We start from the raw sequence: 15,980 nt of genomic DNA on the forward strand, positions 1-15,980 counted from the left end.
CAAACATTCGTTACAACGAAATCACCTTATTCGAAATGTAGCTTTCTTCGAGGCGCGTCATAGTCCCCACTGCAGTGCAGGCAGGTAAAATCAATTCCGCTTTTATCAAAATTTCCTTTATAACGAAGCGAGTTTCCTGACTCGAGGACTTCGTTATAGCGAGTATTTACTGCATATACGACTCGAAGTAGCAGTAAAGTTGTTTATTACCGTAAAAAACGCCAGAGGCATGAGAACAGGTATCGCCACCTCATACACCTATATATTTAGCGAGAATGGTTTACTCACGATTAAAAACACAAACACTGCTTTGCTCACGTTTCGACAGGAAGATCAGTCCTCATCGGAGTAACCGACGGAGTTACTCCGATGAAGACACCTATATAGTGTATTTTGCGGGGAACAGAAATATATGGGACGAGGTATTCCGTAAGAACACACATCAAACATGCAGTCCTTATCCTTATTGCAGTGCGGTTCGACACCTTGAAGGTGCTTTATAGCACCGAATGAGGCAATTCTCAATTTTGTTCTCGACTTTGGTTTCCTTATTCCCGTATCTTACAAAAATGACATTCGCCGCTACAAAGCATCTTCAAGTAGCCAAACAGCACTGGCAATAAGGGCTGCATCTTGTATAAGAAGTTTCTAACTCCGAAACTGTTGGCAACCAAAAACGGGAAACGTGTCAGTGGACTTCTTTCACTATTTTTATACTGGCCCATCGAACCTCATGATCTCTCTCTCTCTTTATATATATATACATATATATATATACTTTACAGAAAAGGTTCCTGGCTATAAGGTTAACTGTACGATAGAGAAGTCACATTGAACAACATAACAATAATTATTCTAACGTTTCGACCGGGGTCCAGACTTTTTCAAAGATACCTTTGAAAGGTATCTTTGAAAAAGACCGGACCCCGGTCGAAACGTTAGAATAAGTATTGTTATCTTTTTCAATGTGACTTCTCTATCGTATATACATATATATATAAAAGCATCAGATATATATATATATATAAGGGTCAGATACACTTCTAGTAAATATAAATAGCCCAGAAAGTGAAGGAGAACACAGTCACCCAGATAGCCGAAGTGGTAAGGCATTAGACATGTAATCGAAAGGCGTGGGTTCGGTCCCCACTCTGGGCGCGTGTTTTTCTTTCTTTCTTTCTTCTGTATAATTAAAAAAAAGTTTACTTAATTAACCGTAGTGATAAGGAAAAGAGCCTAACCACACCCCTATGCCTCCTTTGGCATTGTAGACTGCTGACCTATCTTTCTGTATTTCCTCAACGAGCCCCTCATTTTCTTACTATATATATATATATATATATATATATATATATATATATATATATATATATATATATATATATATATATATATATATATAGGAAATGAGGGGCTCGTATAAATAACACAGAAATAAGGGTTGGCAGTTAAGAAAAACTCGGAAAGCAAAGGGGCGGTTGTTGTAGGTCATTGAAACAGATAAAGAATTTGAAAAGAAAGAAAGAAAGCGGAGAAAAATGCCCGCCAGGTGGGATCCGAACCCACGACCTCCAGAATACCGGTCTGGTGCGATAACAACTACGCTACCGGCGGGGCGATTTTCTCCCCCGCTTTCTGGGGTATTTATATCAATGTAATTTTTTCCTGTGCTTGGGGGTGGTAGCCAGCGCCACTCTGACTTCTCGGGTGAAGGGGACCTTCTTTTTAATCCCCGCGCCGTGACTCCAGTGTCTAAGACATGTCGAGAATGGTGAACCAGCGTTGAACCCTCTTAAGCTCCCTATGGCACCAAGATTGCCAGTACAGAGGCCCTCGCTATACATGTAGCGAATCAGAATAGGAAATGAGGGGCTCGTACAAATAACACAGAAATAAGGGTTGGCAGTCAAGAAAACCTTGGAAAGCAAAGGGGAGGTTGTGGTAGGTAATTGAAACAGATAAAGAATTTGGAAAGAAAGAAAGAAGAAAGAAAGGTCGTGGGTTCGGATACCACCTGGCGGGCATTTTTTCTCCGCTTTCTTTCTTTTCAAATTCTTTATCTGTTGCAATGACCTACCACAACCTCCCCTTTGCTTTCCGAGGTTTTCTTGACTGCCAACCCTTATCTCTGTGTTATTTCTACGAGCCCCTCATTTCCTATTCTGATTCGCTACATGTATAGCGAGGGCCTCTGCACTGGCAGTCTTGGTGCCTTGGGGGGCTTAAGAGGGTTCAACACTGGTTCACCACTCTCGACATGTCGTAGACACTCGAGTCACGGCGCGGGGATTAAAAAGAAGGTCCCCTTCTCCCCGAGGAGTCAGAGTGGCGCTGGCTATCACCCCGAAGCACAGGAAAAAAATTACATTGATATAAATACCCCAGAAAGCGGGGGAGAAAATCGCCCCGCAGGTAGCGTAGTGGTTATCGCACCAGACCGGTATTCTGGAGGTGGTGGGTTCGGATCCCACCTGGCGGGCATTTTTTCTCCGCTTTCTTTCTTTCAGTCCAAATTCTTTATCTGTTTCAATGACCTACTGCAACCTCCCCTTTGCTTTCCGATGTTTTCTTGACTGCCAACCCTTATTTCTGTGTTATATATCTATATCTATATATATATATATATATATATAAAATCCGGGGAGTAGTAGAACTTCGAAGATGGTAGAGTACACAAGAGAAGAAAAACTTCGAGCAAGGTAAAAGCACTATTGTGGTCTACGTTTCAGCAAAGAGAACTTGCTTTCCTCAGGGCCCTGAGGAAAGCAAGTTCTCTTTGCTGAAACGTAGGCCACAATCGTGCTTGTACCTTGTTCGAAGTTTTTCTTCTCTGATATATATATATATATATATATATATATATATATATAGCAGAACAGAAAGTTACGGGACGAGGAACTCAGAAAGGACACATATCAAGGTTGCAGTCGTCATTGCCAGTGCTATTCGGCTGTTTCCGAAATATTAATTAGTGCCGATTGATGTTTCTTTGATAAAGTGATAAATAGGCGAAAATAAGAAAAGAAAATAATAAGAGAAAAGAAAATAAGAGAAAAAAATCCGCCGTTGTTTCCGGGAGCGCGAGTCGAACCCACATCTCCGCATAACGCGTGCGGTTAATGCGCCGCACGCGTTATACGTGTGTGATGATATGATGCTGATACTGATGATGATGGTAATGTTTGCGGTGATCAGACAACAGTCAATCCCACGGGATGGATATGTGCCAGGTGAAGACGCGGGACACGAGCTAGGTTAGAACATGGCGGACAGTGCTGGACTAGGCCTGCGCAGCGGGACCTCCTTCGGAACGGGCCCTGGGGAACGGGACTTCCAATATAGGTGTGGTTTTCCGGGGTCTCGGTGTCTTTCTCGGGAGCCGCGGCAGGGTGCAGGGACCCCGGTACCATATGTTGAAGAAGGTGGCCATGATAATGATTATGAGTTGTTTAACCTTCGCTTACTAGTTACGCAATGTCTAGAGTTTCTTTCGGCGGCATTCCATCTGATCGTGCAGGCATGGCTAGAGTGCCGCCAGCCGACATTCGAATATTTAAGCCTAGGTTAGTGCCGGCAAATGCGTCTGTCGTTGTAGTGTAGATGATCAATCTCGCCTCCTTGATCCCAGAGACGGTTATTCGAGACCGGCTTTTGCCTCGTTATTTTTCCTCTTTAAATTGAATTAGGATTTTAATGCCCTACGTGAGCATTGGTGTTTTAAATGATTTCTTTGTGTGCGCTAGATCATGATAGGTTATGTTTAGCTTATAAGTTTGTAGCGCCAGAGTGATGTAGTGGGAGACGCGGAAAATATCTCATAGAAAACGCCGGTGGACTTCGATATAGCGGAGTGCGTATAATACCGTCGGACGGTGCTCTCTCTATTCAGGGCCTATTAGTAAACGGAAGTTCGGAACTTTAGTTCATCTACAACGGCCGTGGGAAGAGATAGCCCCGAGATCACCCAGGGCCGCTTAGTGAACCACCGCAGTGCTGAGACACTTGTTTGCAATTTGTTTTATTCACAGACTTCGAAATTTTGATTTTTCCCTATTTGATGGCACATATTTTGTCGCCATTTCCCCTACGCGCAGGTTGTGCGGGTTGGCATGCTTTGAAACCGCTGTTGACCAGTCGTCTCAAAGCTGACGTCTGCAAACAGATAAGGTAAGGATTATCGTCACTAAATAAAGGCTTTTAGAGTATCGGCACTCTTCGCACATTGTTATATGCCGCCAGAATTTTCATTGGTCGGTTTGCACCACGTGATACTTGTTTACATATGGGCGCTGCCATTTTGTATCTGGGCGCCTTTCCTGTCTCTCTCTGCTGCGCGGACACTAGAGCGGCCGGTCGCGCTCTTTCCGTCACAACCGGCGGCGGTTTCGTTGGGAGAGATGGCAACACTGCAGGCCAGGAACAAAATGGCCCCCAAACGCTTCCGGGTGCACAAAGTGGCGGTACTCTTCAGCGTATCCTATTTAGACTGACTGACTAACTAAAAAACATTCATTTAGGGAACTTTTTACAGGGAGGGTGGGGAGCGGTCCGAAAGGGGCCGCCTCGTACAAAGACTACGGGGCTCCCCCTTACGGGTGCCCAATGGCGTCGGCCACGGCCCTGGCCCGCCCGACCAGGGCCCGTTGGGCCGTCAGGTCAGAGCAGCTGAGCAGGGCTGCCTCCAAGTCCATATGGGACAGTTTGCGTAGAGGGGGTAGGTTTGGGGTTTTTTGGCACTCCTACACCATGTGGAAAATGTCAGAGGAACCTTCCTCACCCCGCGGGCACTTGCCCGTAAAGCGGGGTCGAAGTGTTTTAAGACTACCGGGAACAAGAAAGTTTTGGTATAAAGGCGAAGGAGGATGCGCTCCTCCGCCTTCGTGAGGCCCCTACAGAGCTTGGGATAGACGGAATGGCCGGATTGATAAAACTGTCTGACCTCCTCAAAGGTGTAAGCGGGATTGGGTTCTTGGTCCGGATCGGTAAGGGATGAGGATGATGCCCGGAGAAGGAGCGCGTGGGCAGCGGCGTCAGCGCCTCGTTACATTGGACGCCCGTGTGAGCTGGAGCACATATGATCGTTCGATTCGCGGGAACACCCAGTTAGTTACTGTTTTGCAGAATTTTGTAAGCAAAGTACGGAATGCACCCCTGCTCGATATTGCTGTAGGCACCCCTTGAGTCGGTGATAATGACCCGCGAGTCCTTAGCTGCAGCGGCTAGGGCAATGGCAATATCCTACGCGTGTGTAATGTTGTGTGCACGGAAAGCGAGTCCGTTCACTGCGGTGTTTTGGTAGACGACCACGGTCGTGTACCAACCCCTGTGGTGCGGGCCGGAGGCGTCTACGTAAAAGACTCCGTTTTTACGACAATAGTGGCAAGCCAATGCTTCTACCCGCGCCACGCGTCGGCCACTGTGGTCATCTCGTGTCATGTTGGCCGGCAGGGGACACACATGCAGGGTGTATCTCTAGACTTAAGGAATCTGTGCGCGCCTTTCCGTATGTATTGAGTGATGGATGTGTAGTCGGGCAAGGAAGTGGCAACCCGACGGCGTGTTAGAGAGTCTAGTGTATTGATTCGTCAAGTGCGCCTCACGCAGCTCCTTGAACGTGTTCACCATTCCCAGGCCTAGAAGGCGCTGGTTGGAGGTGTGTAGCGGAAAGTCGAGAGCACGCTTGTAGATTTTACAGAGAATGACCTCGAGTAGATTCTCGTCAAACTTGCGTAGGTGAAGGTATGGAGCCGAGTACGGTTCTCGGCTGGTTACGAATGCATGCGCCAGCCACAAGGCATCTTTGCATCGTAATCCCCGATGCTTATTGAAACCCGGCGGATCATCCGGCCCACCTGGTCCCCACTTACGCAATTTGGCCAATGTTGTGTCTGCTCTTCGATGCTTGTGAATGAAGAGCCCCACCACTCTGGTCTCATCGCGTTCGGGTATGGGTCCGCTGTGAAGGGATTGGTTGATTTTGGTGGTGCACTTCGGTGAGGGGCGTATGTGCACGAATTCTGATTTGGACGGGGATCACTGAAGGCCACAGCGACGGGCGTAGTCTTCTACGATGTCCGCAGCTTGCTGCAGGTTGGCCTCCATGTCTCCTGCCGAGCCGTGTTACGCCCAGATGGTGATGTCGTCGGCATACAGCGCATGCCGGATGCCTTTGACTTTCGCCAATAGAGCAGGGAGCCTTATCGCTGCCAGACTGAATAGGAGGGGCGAGAGGACCGCTCCCTGCGGCGTCCCTCGAGTGCCTAATTGGTATGGGCCGTGTTCCATGTCCTGAATTCGAATATATGATTTTCGGTCAGTGAGGAATTGCTTAATATAGTTGAAGGCATTTTGGCCACAGTCCACTTGTGAGAGATGTGTTGGGATAATTTCGTGAGTCACGTTATCAAAGGCCCCCTTCAAATCCAAAGCGAGCACAACTTTGTCATTGAGAGGGTACTCGACGGGATCGAGGATCTCACGATCGAGCTGGAGCAAGATATCCTGCGCGGACCGGTGTGGGCGGAACCCGAACATTGTGTCTGAAAATACATTTTTGTTCTCTAAAAACTCGGACAGCCTGTGGCGCACCATCGTCTCCATTAATTTTCCCGAACAAGAAGTAAGGGAAATGGGGCGGAGGTTGTCCCTGTCAATGGCTTTGCCCGCTTTGGGTATGAAGGTGACCAGGGCGGTCTTCCAATCAATCGGGAAGGGTGCTTCCCCTAGCCAAATGGAGTTGATGTAAGCAAGGAGCATGGCGTAGGCAGAGTCGGGAAGATTAGCAAGTAGTTTCACTATGGTGTGATCCCGTCCTGTTGCCGTTGCTCGCTTCATTTTTGCTAGGGCCGCCTTCAGGTCGTATAGCTGGAACGGTGGATCCAGCTCCGCGGTCTCGCTACCTGCATACGAGTACGCGGACCCTCGGGGGTCCTGCTGTGTGCTTAGGTATTGGTCTCGCAGTTTGCATGCCAATTTTGTCGTATCCCCATCGAAGCTGTAAATCGCCCGTTGGAGGTGCTTTTGTGTGTCTGTTCGAGTTTGGGTAGAATCGATCAAGGCGCGGAAGAGGCGCCAGGTATTCCTGCTGGACATTTGTCGCGTGGCCGTGTTGCATCGGTCCACCCAGTTAGAGTCGGCGAGCCTGGCCGCGTTCTCCGACGATCGCTGGGTGAGCTCGGCGATGAGAATTTTCAGTTTTCGATTGTGTTTTTTGCGGCGCCACCGGCGAACGAGGCTGTGCCGAGCAGCCCAGAGGTGAATGAGGTAGTTATCCACCTCCGAAGTAATCTCCGAGAGTTTAATGTTGGTTTCTGTGGAGCGAAGGGTCGAAACCAATTGCTGGGACCAAGAGTGGTACCCTTGCTACTTAATGGGGGTGCAGTTTCTGTATGTTTGTCGAAATGTATTACAATCGGGCAACTTTGCCTCTGCGTAAGATCTTGCCAAGGGATGCGGGTGCGATTGGTGGTGTTGAGTATGAAGTGGTCGCTGCCGAGGGTCTCCTCGGTGTTGACCCAATCTGCATATTGGATGTTTTTCGTGAGGCTTAGGTGCGGACATGTGTCCTGGGTCACGGAGTTACCCACGCGAGTTGGGTAGGCAGGGTCGGTGTGAAGAGTTAGGCCCAGCGTGGACACAAGTTCCGCCACTTACCACGTCGCTGTTCACGCACATATCCCTAAAGTGTGCTGGGGGCGCCAAAATCGCCCCCAATCACCAGGGTTCCTTGCCCGCAGCCTTTAAGCGCGGCTAAAAAGGCCTGCGAATGTAATGTTGGCAAGTCTCGTCGAGCAATAGATGTTCAGCACGTGTAGTGGCGGGTCCTGTTTGCGTAGCGGAAGGATTGTTACCATCACGTACGAGAATTTGGGCTTAAGGTCAGGGTCAACTAGGTTGGCCGTGTAATTTTTATGCACGCAGATGCAGGATAGTGGTCTTGCTGAAACGTAGTATAGTTTGTGAGCGTGGCAGCGCTGCCTGGCTCTTGAAGGGTTACCACAGCAGGAAGGTTTTCAAACGTCGTGAGGAAAAGTCGGAGGTTGGCCCGCTTTGTGCGGGACTTAAGCCCGGACAGTGCCAGTGGGTGATTTGAATGGGGTTGGCAGAGTTGGATCGCGCGTATTTCCAAATTTTAGAGGTGCCCGCCATGGTCGGTCAGGTTAACAAGTGATTGTGATGGCGGCGCTCCCGAGCCAGTCCTGGGGGTTCTCCTCCAATCCCGCGAGGGAGCCGCTGTCATCATCATCAAGATCAATCTGTCGTCGATAAGTTTTGGGGTACAGGCATGTCCTTAATTAAGCCAGTTCATTTGTTGGAACGCGCGACTTTTTGTATGAGGGTGGGGATGGCCTCTGTCATTTTCCCGATAGCGGCTTCTACGAGAGTCGAGAGTTGATTTTCGAGGGCAGTTATGTTTGTTTGCGTGGCGATGGTTAACCTTGATGTAACAAATTCGCTACGCTGATGAGCAATTGTTTTTTGCACTTTTTCTGAAAAAATCGGCTGGAGATATGCATTAATTTAGGAAACTCTGGCCGCACCGCGAACTACCGTGCGTTTCCAGTGTGAGTGGGGTGTCGGCTAGGCCTTCCTCTCGGTGTGTAGTTGCGCGTCTCCACTGTGTCGGTTCGTCGGTGATGAGTTCTGCTGCCACAGAACGAGGCGTTTTGTCTTTTCAAAACAAGCTCGCAATTTCAGGTGCCGTCTCCGCCTGCGAGAAAGATTAACGTTGTCGCAAGTATCCCAGCTCGCACCCTCGCAAACCGTTTAAGTGCGGCAAAGAGCATCACGTTAGGGCACCCTTTCAGCATACGTTTGGTCCTTGATACTGGTTAAGGCACCTTAGAGTGTCAAAACGCAAAATTGATACTAATGTTACGTTTGCAAAGAGAGGGGTAAATTACCTTGATTCTTTGGAGTGCCGTGTACTACCTTCGTTGGAAGGCAGAAGGCACAAAGCACGCATTTTTTCACTGTCAAATACATTCTCAAAGGTTTATAGTTCATTATCTCTGATGTCTGGCATTTTAATTCACTTTTTGCTTCATTTACGGAAGCCTTACCTCGGAACCTGTAACAATGAGAATCTGCATGTAAAGACAAAATGCGAATTTTTATCAACCTTGTTACATCCCGGTTTAACTGTATTAGTAAATAATAAAACATTACGACTAATTCACTACCTATCTAATTCTTAATCGCTTGTGGCTGTAAACTTCCCCTATAGCTAACATGTAAAACATATGCCATAATAGCATTGACAGCGTTCTATTTAGGTCCCCTAACAAAGTTTCGCTGTTTTCTTCAAGTTATGCTCAGTCATTACAGCGGGGGACTCCTCATCTTTCGTAGGGAGGATTATGACGCACGCATGCGCACAACCTTCAATATCCAGCAGTCGTCCGCCTCCTTCAACAAGCCAGCTCCGCAGTCTCCCACGTCCGAAGCATTTACAACTGGCGAACGATTTTTTGTAACACTTATATATGAACGATAACTAGTTGGCATTTCTCCATCGGTTTGTCCACAGCAATGATATGGCACAATGTCAGCAAATTTTTTACGATACAACGGTGCCCAGTATGAAACGTACCTTTTTCTAGACCACTTATAATACACCGCTATATACGTCGATAATAGTGTCTAAATCACAAAACCTTTCTTGCGAATTCGCGTTCATCCATCGCACAGCTATTCCTTCTACTGCCTAGAAGCACTGGGTTTTATTTTACAAAAATTTCTACTACAATATTTTATCCCAGTCTTGAACATATTACAATTTATCTCATTCGCTGCCGCATCTGTTCATTCCTTCCATTTGCAATTTTAAACTGTTAGTGAGGTCGGCTCAGAGACATAGAATGACTCTTCATAATCGAATTACCGTACGTCCTGCTGCTAAAACAAGACCTATAAGAAAAGTTCAATAATTCTATAAGGGTGGTCTATACGGAAACAAGGACTATGAAGATGGCGTTAGAATCACCTTCAGGAAGACAGGTATAGCAATGCCACCCCATCAAAGCCTCAGTAATGCGTATCACTCGCACAACCAACCATCGTTTATCCCCAACTAATCAGCTACAACAAGGTCTATAAGTAAGGCCCTTAGTTCTTTAAGGATAATCTGTAAGGATCCAAGGCATATGAAGATGACCTGCAGGAAGAGCGTAGTAATGTCACCCAACTAAAAGCCACACTCACGCTTGTGACTCACACAGCCCTCGATCGTTTATTCCCAACTGCTCAGCTTAAACAAGGCTTTAAGTAATCTCTATTAGTTCTTTAGGGATAATCTATAAGGATGGTCTTTAAGGATCCAACGCCTATGAAGATGACCTGTAGGAAGAGAGGTGTGTAATACCACCCCATTGAAAGGTCACGCTTGCCACTCGCACAGCCTTCGATCGTTTATTCCCAATTCCTCAGCTAAATCCAGGCTTAAAAGTAAGGTCTATTAGATCTGTATGGATAATCTATAAGAATGGTATTTAGGGATCCAATGCCTATGAAGATGACCTGCTGGAAGAGAGGTGTATAATGCCACCCAAATTGAAAGCCACAGTCACGCTTGTCACTCCCACAACTATCGGTCTTGCACTACCAACTGCTCAGCTAAAACAAGGCTTATAAGTAAGGTTTATTAGTTCTTTTGGGATAATCCATAAGGGGGGTCTTTAAGGATACAACGCCTATGAAGATGACCTGCCTGAAGAGACATGTGTAATACTACCCCATTGAAAGGCACAGTCACGCTTGTCACTCGCACAGCCCTCGATCGTTTTTTCCCAACTGCTCAGCTAATACCAAGCTTATGAGTAAGGGCTATTAGTTGGGTAGGGATAACCTATAAGGATGGTCTTTAAAAATCCTAGCTCTGTGAAGATGGCCTGCAGGAAGAGCTGCATAGTAATATCACCCAACTAAAAGCTACAGTCATGCTTGTCACTCGCACAGCTCTCGATCGTTTATTCACAACTTCTCAGTTAAACCTGGCTTATACATAAGGACTATTAGTTCTTTAGGGATAATCTATAAGGGTGGTCTTTAATGATCCAACGCCTATGAAGATGAACTGCACGAAGAGAGGTGTGGATTGAAAGCCACAGTCCCGCTTGTCACTCGCACAACCCTCGATCGTTTATCACCAACTTCTCAGCTAAAGCAACGCTTATAAATAAGGTCTATTAATTCTTTAGGGATAATCTATAAGTATGGTCTTTAAGAATCCTAGGTCTGTGAAGATGACCTGCAGGAAGAGAGGTGTGGTAATGCCAACCAATTGAAAGCCACAGTCTTGCTTTTCACTCTCACAACCCTCGACCATTTATTCCCAACTTCTCAGCTAAAGCAGGCTTATAAGTAAGGTCTGTTAATTCTTAAGGGATAATCTTTAAGGATGGTCTTGAAGGATCCAAGATCTGTGAAGATGACCTGCAGGAAGAGCTGCACAATAATGTCACCCAATTGAAATCCACAGTCACGCTAGTCACTCGCGCAACCATCGATCTTCCACTACAAGTGCTCAGTTAAAACAAGGCTTATGAGTAAGGTCTATAATTTCTTTAGGGACAATCTATACGGATGGTCTTTAAGGATCCAATGCCTATGAAGATGACCTGCATGAAGAGCTGTTTAGTAATGTCACCCAACTATGCGCCAGAGTCACGCTTGTAACTCGCACAAACATCGATCGTTTATTCCCAACTGCTCGGCAAAACTAAATTGCACCATTCGCTCGATGAACGCTACTGATTTCCCCCACTATGCTGCAGGTCGGCCGCCATTGGAGTACTCGCTCACCCGTCTGAACGCCAGCTCGAAGAGAGTGGTGACGCCCCTGACGAGGGACAGGTGAATCATCTGCACGAATAGGTCGCGAAAAGTGTTCCGTTGCATCAAGCGGCGAACTTCGGTGACCGCGATTACGTGTTCCACGGATTCGTGAACCGATTTGGTTGTCGTCATGAACGCGAAACACTTGGAGTAAAGGGGGAACATAAGATGGCGTCCGCCGGCGTCCACAGGCTGTGGATTGGTCACGCTGAGCAGGGTGCGGTTCAGATGGCTCCAGAAGGCATCTGCGCAAACAAGTCCCGGAATGCTGCAGGCTGTGTTCCAATTCGTGGTCAGCAAGGTAGACTGCTCATTAGACGTCTAAAGCAACAAGAAACGGCACTGTGGCCATCGTCGTCATCATTATAAACTTTCGTCACCCCTCCTAAATAATTCTAATTATGATAAAGGGAAGAGGGATATAAGGGTGGAACTATGGGCACAGCCTTATGCCCATAACCCCGGTGGCAGTAGCTCCGGCCTTGGCTCTGTGGACCCGTTGTAACTGGTCTTGTAGAGCGTGACTTTGCAGGGCCGCCTCCAAAGTTTCAAGGGAGGAGTGCATGTCACTCTGTGTCTGCCTAAGGATGGGGCAGTTCCATGTAGCATGAAAAAGGTTGGCTTCGTCTTTGGATTTGGAGCATTGCATTTGCTAGGAAACATTGGTGCCAATCAGGGGCGGAATCTCCAGCTTCGTCCATTTTATGTTCGTTTTACGCTATCCGTTTTGAGCGAGCCCAGATTGGCTGAAAGCAGACGACCGGATGTGACGCTGGACATACATCGGTCAGTGTTTTCGCAAGAGCATCTACGTCACGACTGAAAAGGAAGATAATTGAACGTTTTCGAAACGGACACAACTCAATTTGCGCCCATGGACTTGCGCGGAAGACGTTGGTCTGAAGTTATCTCGACGTTTGTGCATCTTGTATACCTAGTCCTCGTGTTGGGTAGGTAGGGTTCGTCGTTACAATCGTTTTCGGAGTATATAGACGTTCACTGTAGATTACCCGAAAGCTCCAAACAGTGCCGCGGCCACTGCCGCAAACAAAAACATTGTTGCAGACGTGTTAACTGAGCCAAACCACAGCTTTGTAACAGACAAATACAAGATCATAATAAACATTAAGCAACTAAAAATTAGCAAGAGCAGGCGCACAAGAAAATCGTACGAAACGTGTAAATTAAGAAACAAGCTTGTTTGACGCAGCATTACATGCATGAAGGTGACGCTGGTGTTTTTTTTCAGGTTTAGACAGCAAAGTAGCCTCATCGTGCATCGTCGTTGACTTCAACGCTGCCTTCGGGAAGCAGTCTTCGTTACCGTCACGGTTGCGAGGATTGCAACAAGACTTAACATGCCGGAAGATCCACTAAGATGGCAAAGAAGCCGTCGAAATAGGAAAATGAAACAACACGCATGGAAGGACACATAGGAAGAGCAGAGTAGTGTCACTTCACACTACTCATCCGCCACGTGTCTGGACCCTTCTGGAACCCACCGCTTCGAGCAACGCCGAAACACAAGAGGCGTGTGTAGCGTGGCTCCACCCATACAGTTCGTCGGTGCAGTCGCGTGCCGTCGTGGGCGCCGCCTTAGCAACTACAAGCATTTATCTTCTACTTAGCTCGGCTCGGCTTTCGACATGGCTTCTTTTCGCTCCTGAATCCAAAATCAATAAGAATGGGCAACATTTTTTTGTGTTCGTTTTGTCTGAAGTTTCTAAATAATCTCTGACAAACAAAAAATTTAAATAACCATTTACAATACTGATTTTTTTTTTTTGCATTCACAGGGTATACTTTTGAGTTTGTTGGTGAGCGATGCCAAGAAGGGACGGGATGTTTCTCCGAGGTGAATAACAGCACCCGCACTGAAGTGCGGCTCGCCTAGGCACTAGCGCCAGATCTCCCTATCGCGTGAAACCCTACGGCCACCCTCATTTCCCCAAACGCGCGTCTGTCAGTTGTCTTTTCACAAAAAAATGTGCGATACGCAACACCTCTGCCGCGCTGAGGATAAATGAAGCGCGCGGTCATGCAACGCCTCGTGCGAAATTGTTTTGCGAGCAGACGGTATAATTAAGCGCACAGTGAGGGTGCAGACAGGTAGACGGGAGGTGTATGCCCTGCGGAGGTCATGCTGGTACAGCCGGGCTCAGGATATCAAATGAGTAGTGGGGTTATCTAGTTTATGCTAGGAAATGACTATTGCAGATTGATTGATTGTAGGGTGCAACGCGCCGACGCAACGGAGGCGATGTGGCGCGCCGTAGTCGAGGGCTGCGGATTAATTTTCACAACCTGGTGATCTTTAAAGTGCGCCGAAATCTCGTACACACGGGAGTTTTTACTTTTCGCCTCCATCAGAAAAGCGGCCGCCGCGGCCGGGAAACGAACCCGCGACCTCGTGCTCAGCAGCACTATTGCAGAATAATTTCAGGTGGCGCTCCATGCGGATCATATCACAAGTACTTCATCAGCGTAAACGGCCGCAACCCAACGCGCCGAATATGCCGGGCGTGATGCGCGTGATTGCGCCGGTTCCGCTAGAGGTGTATCGGACGCTCCACTATCGCTACTCTCACAACCCAATCAGCTGGAAACTCGGGAGTAGGCAGAACTCGAGCCTTGTGGAATAGCGCCTGTCGGCCTTTATTGAGAACGATTGCGCAAAATATGGGCCTGGGAAAACGTGGGGGAGGTCGCGTTACCGAGCACTCTTAATAAAAAAAACGTCGTAAAAAGGTAGTTGCGGCCGTTTTTACTAACTCCTTAAGAACCGTATTATCCCGGGGTTTTGCACGTAGGCTCTACCGCTAACAACTGCATGGTTAGGAAATTAATGGAGTGTAGGGAGTAGTATGCACTAGATTAAGGTCGTGCTTGTGACTAGGTTATGCGCGGCCAGTTAGTAGACGCATGTAGCTCAAAAGAGTGTTATCACTAGGACATCACTAGGAGAGGTAGTGGTACTTAGTGCCTGCTTCAGTTGGTAACCCTAACTAGTACTAAATTTACTACTTCCAGTTACTAAGTACCTAGTCTATACTGGGACAAGTAACTTGTCATTGTTCCATTAGTGAATGCCCCAACCTTTTTTTTAAGACTGTGAGAAAGAAAGAGGAATAAAGTTTATTGAAGGCGCAATATAAGGTTTTGCCGCTGTCTTGGTGTGCTCCCTAGTCTTGGACTCAACATTCCCTAGACCTCTCTACAGCCAGGTAGACAAGGCGGAACTAGTAACCGGTCTGGGCTGCCTCCTGGCGCTCGCGTGAAGACAACGTTGTTTTGGCAAGTTGGCTCAACAGCAGCGTGGAGTATGGGCGAAGACAAGGAATACACACGGGAAAAACGCTATCAAGTGTTTTGCGCTGTAGAGGACGCGTCGTTTTGCACTGTCACGCTGAAATAATGGATAAGCAACATGCCCAAGATGTTGCATTACCAACGTGCTACCCACGTTACGTTCTGGTCCTGTTCACCTGTCAGTTACTCCAGAATGAGTCCGATATGGGAAAGACGACGCCAATATAATTTCCTTTCGTACCCTTTACGTCCTCGAGGAAAGAGAGCGTCGATGCACGTCGGTGAGCCCAAGTGTTGCAGACGTAGCTGTAGAAGTCTTGGCACGGGTCAATATCCTCTGTGATGTGTTCTTTGACGTAGTCTGCTGCCAGGCGACACTCCGGCGTGTAGCACTCGTACCTGAAAACCGCCGTCATCATCACCATCATCAACAGCAGCAACCTGCGTATGTCAACTGCACGAAGGGCTCGCCCAGAGATTTCAAATCGCTTGCATCTTCCGTCGCCCCGAGTTTACTCTTTGCCTCAAATTTTATTACCTCGATTACCCCTGCACAGATACTAGAGCAAACGCTGTTCCTCCAGGTACATAGAGAACGCCCCATTTCGTCAATTCCTCGTATCGTGCATATGACATTCAAGCTCAGCCAAAATCAAGCCAGAACCTCGTGCGGTTGCCCAGTGAACGCGTGTAATCGCTCCTTCGTTCGAGACCATAGAGTTTTATACAAATATACATTAGACGGAAATCTGGCGCCACTATCTAGGGGAGCCGCGCTTCAGCGAGCGTTCCGTCATGTACCGGGCAGGCACGTTCCACTTGTCCTTGGCATGGCT

At 47.6% G+C, this 15,980-nt stretch overlaps 1 protein-coding gene across 1 annotated transcript in view; it reads right to left on the reverse strand.

Moving 5' to 3' along the window:
* The window catches only part of LOC144163854 (EEF1AKMT4-ECE2 readthrough transcript protein-like), a 59,133-nt gene that overhangs the window by 30,244 nt on the left and 12,909 nt on the right, over window positions 1-15,980 (reverse strand). Inside the window, exons 3-4 of the mRNA XM_077694535.1 lie at window positions 15,393-15,543; window positions 11,803-11,862 (exon numbers count right to left, since the gene is read on the reverse strand). Of these exons, the coding sequence (XP_077550661.1) occupies window positions 11,803-11,862; window positions 15,393-15,543 (211 nt within the window). The remainder of the gene's footprint in view (window positions 1-11,802; window positions 11,863-15,392; window positions 15,544-15,980) is intronic.

This window comes from Haemaphysalis longicornis, unplaced genomic scaffold, assembly GCF_048455015.1.
Source record: "Haemaphysalis longicornis isolate Haplotype H1 unplaced genomic scaffold, Haemaphysalis longicornis Haplotype H1 scaffold_13, whole genome shotgun sequence".
NCBI lineage: Eukaryota > Metazoa > Arthropoda > Arachnida > Ixodida > Ixodidae > Haemaphysalis > Haemaphysalis longicornis.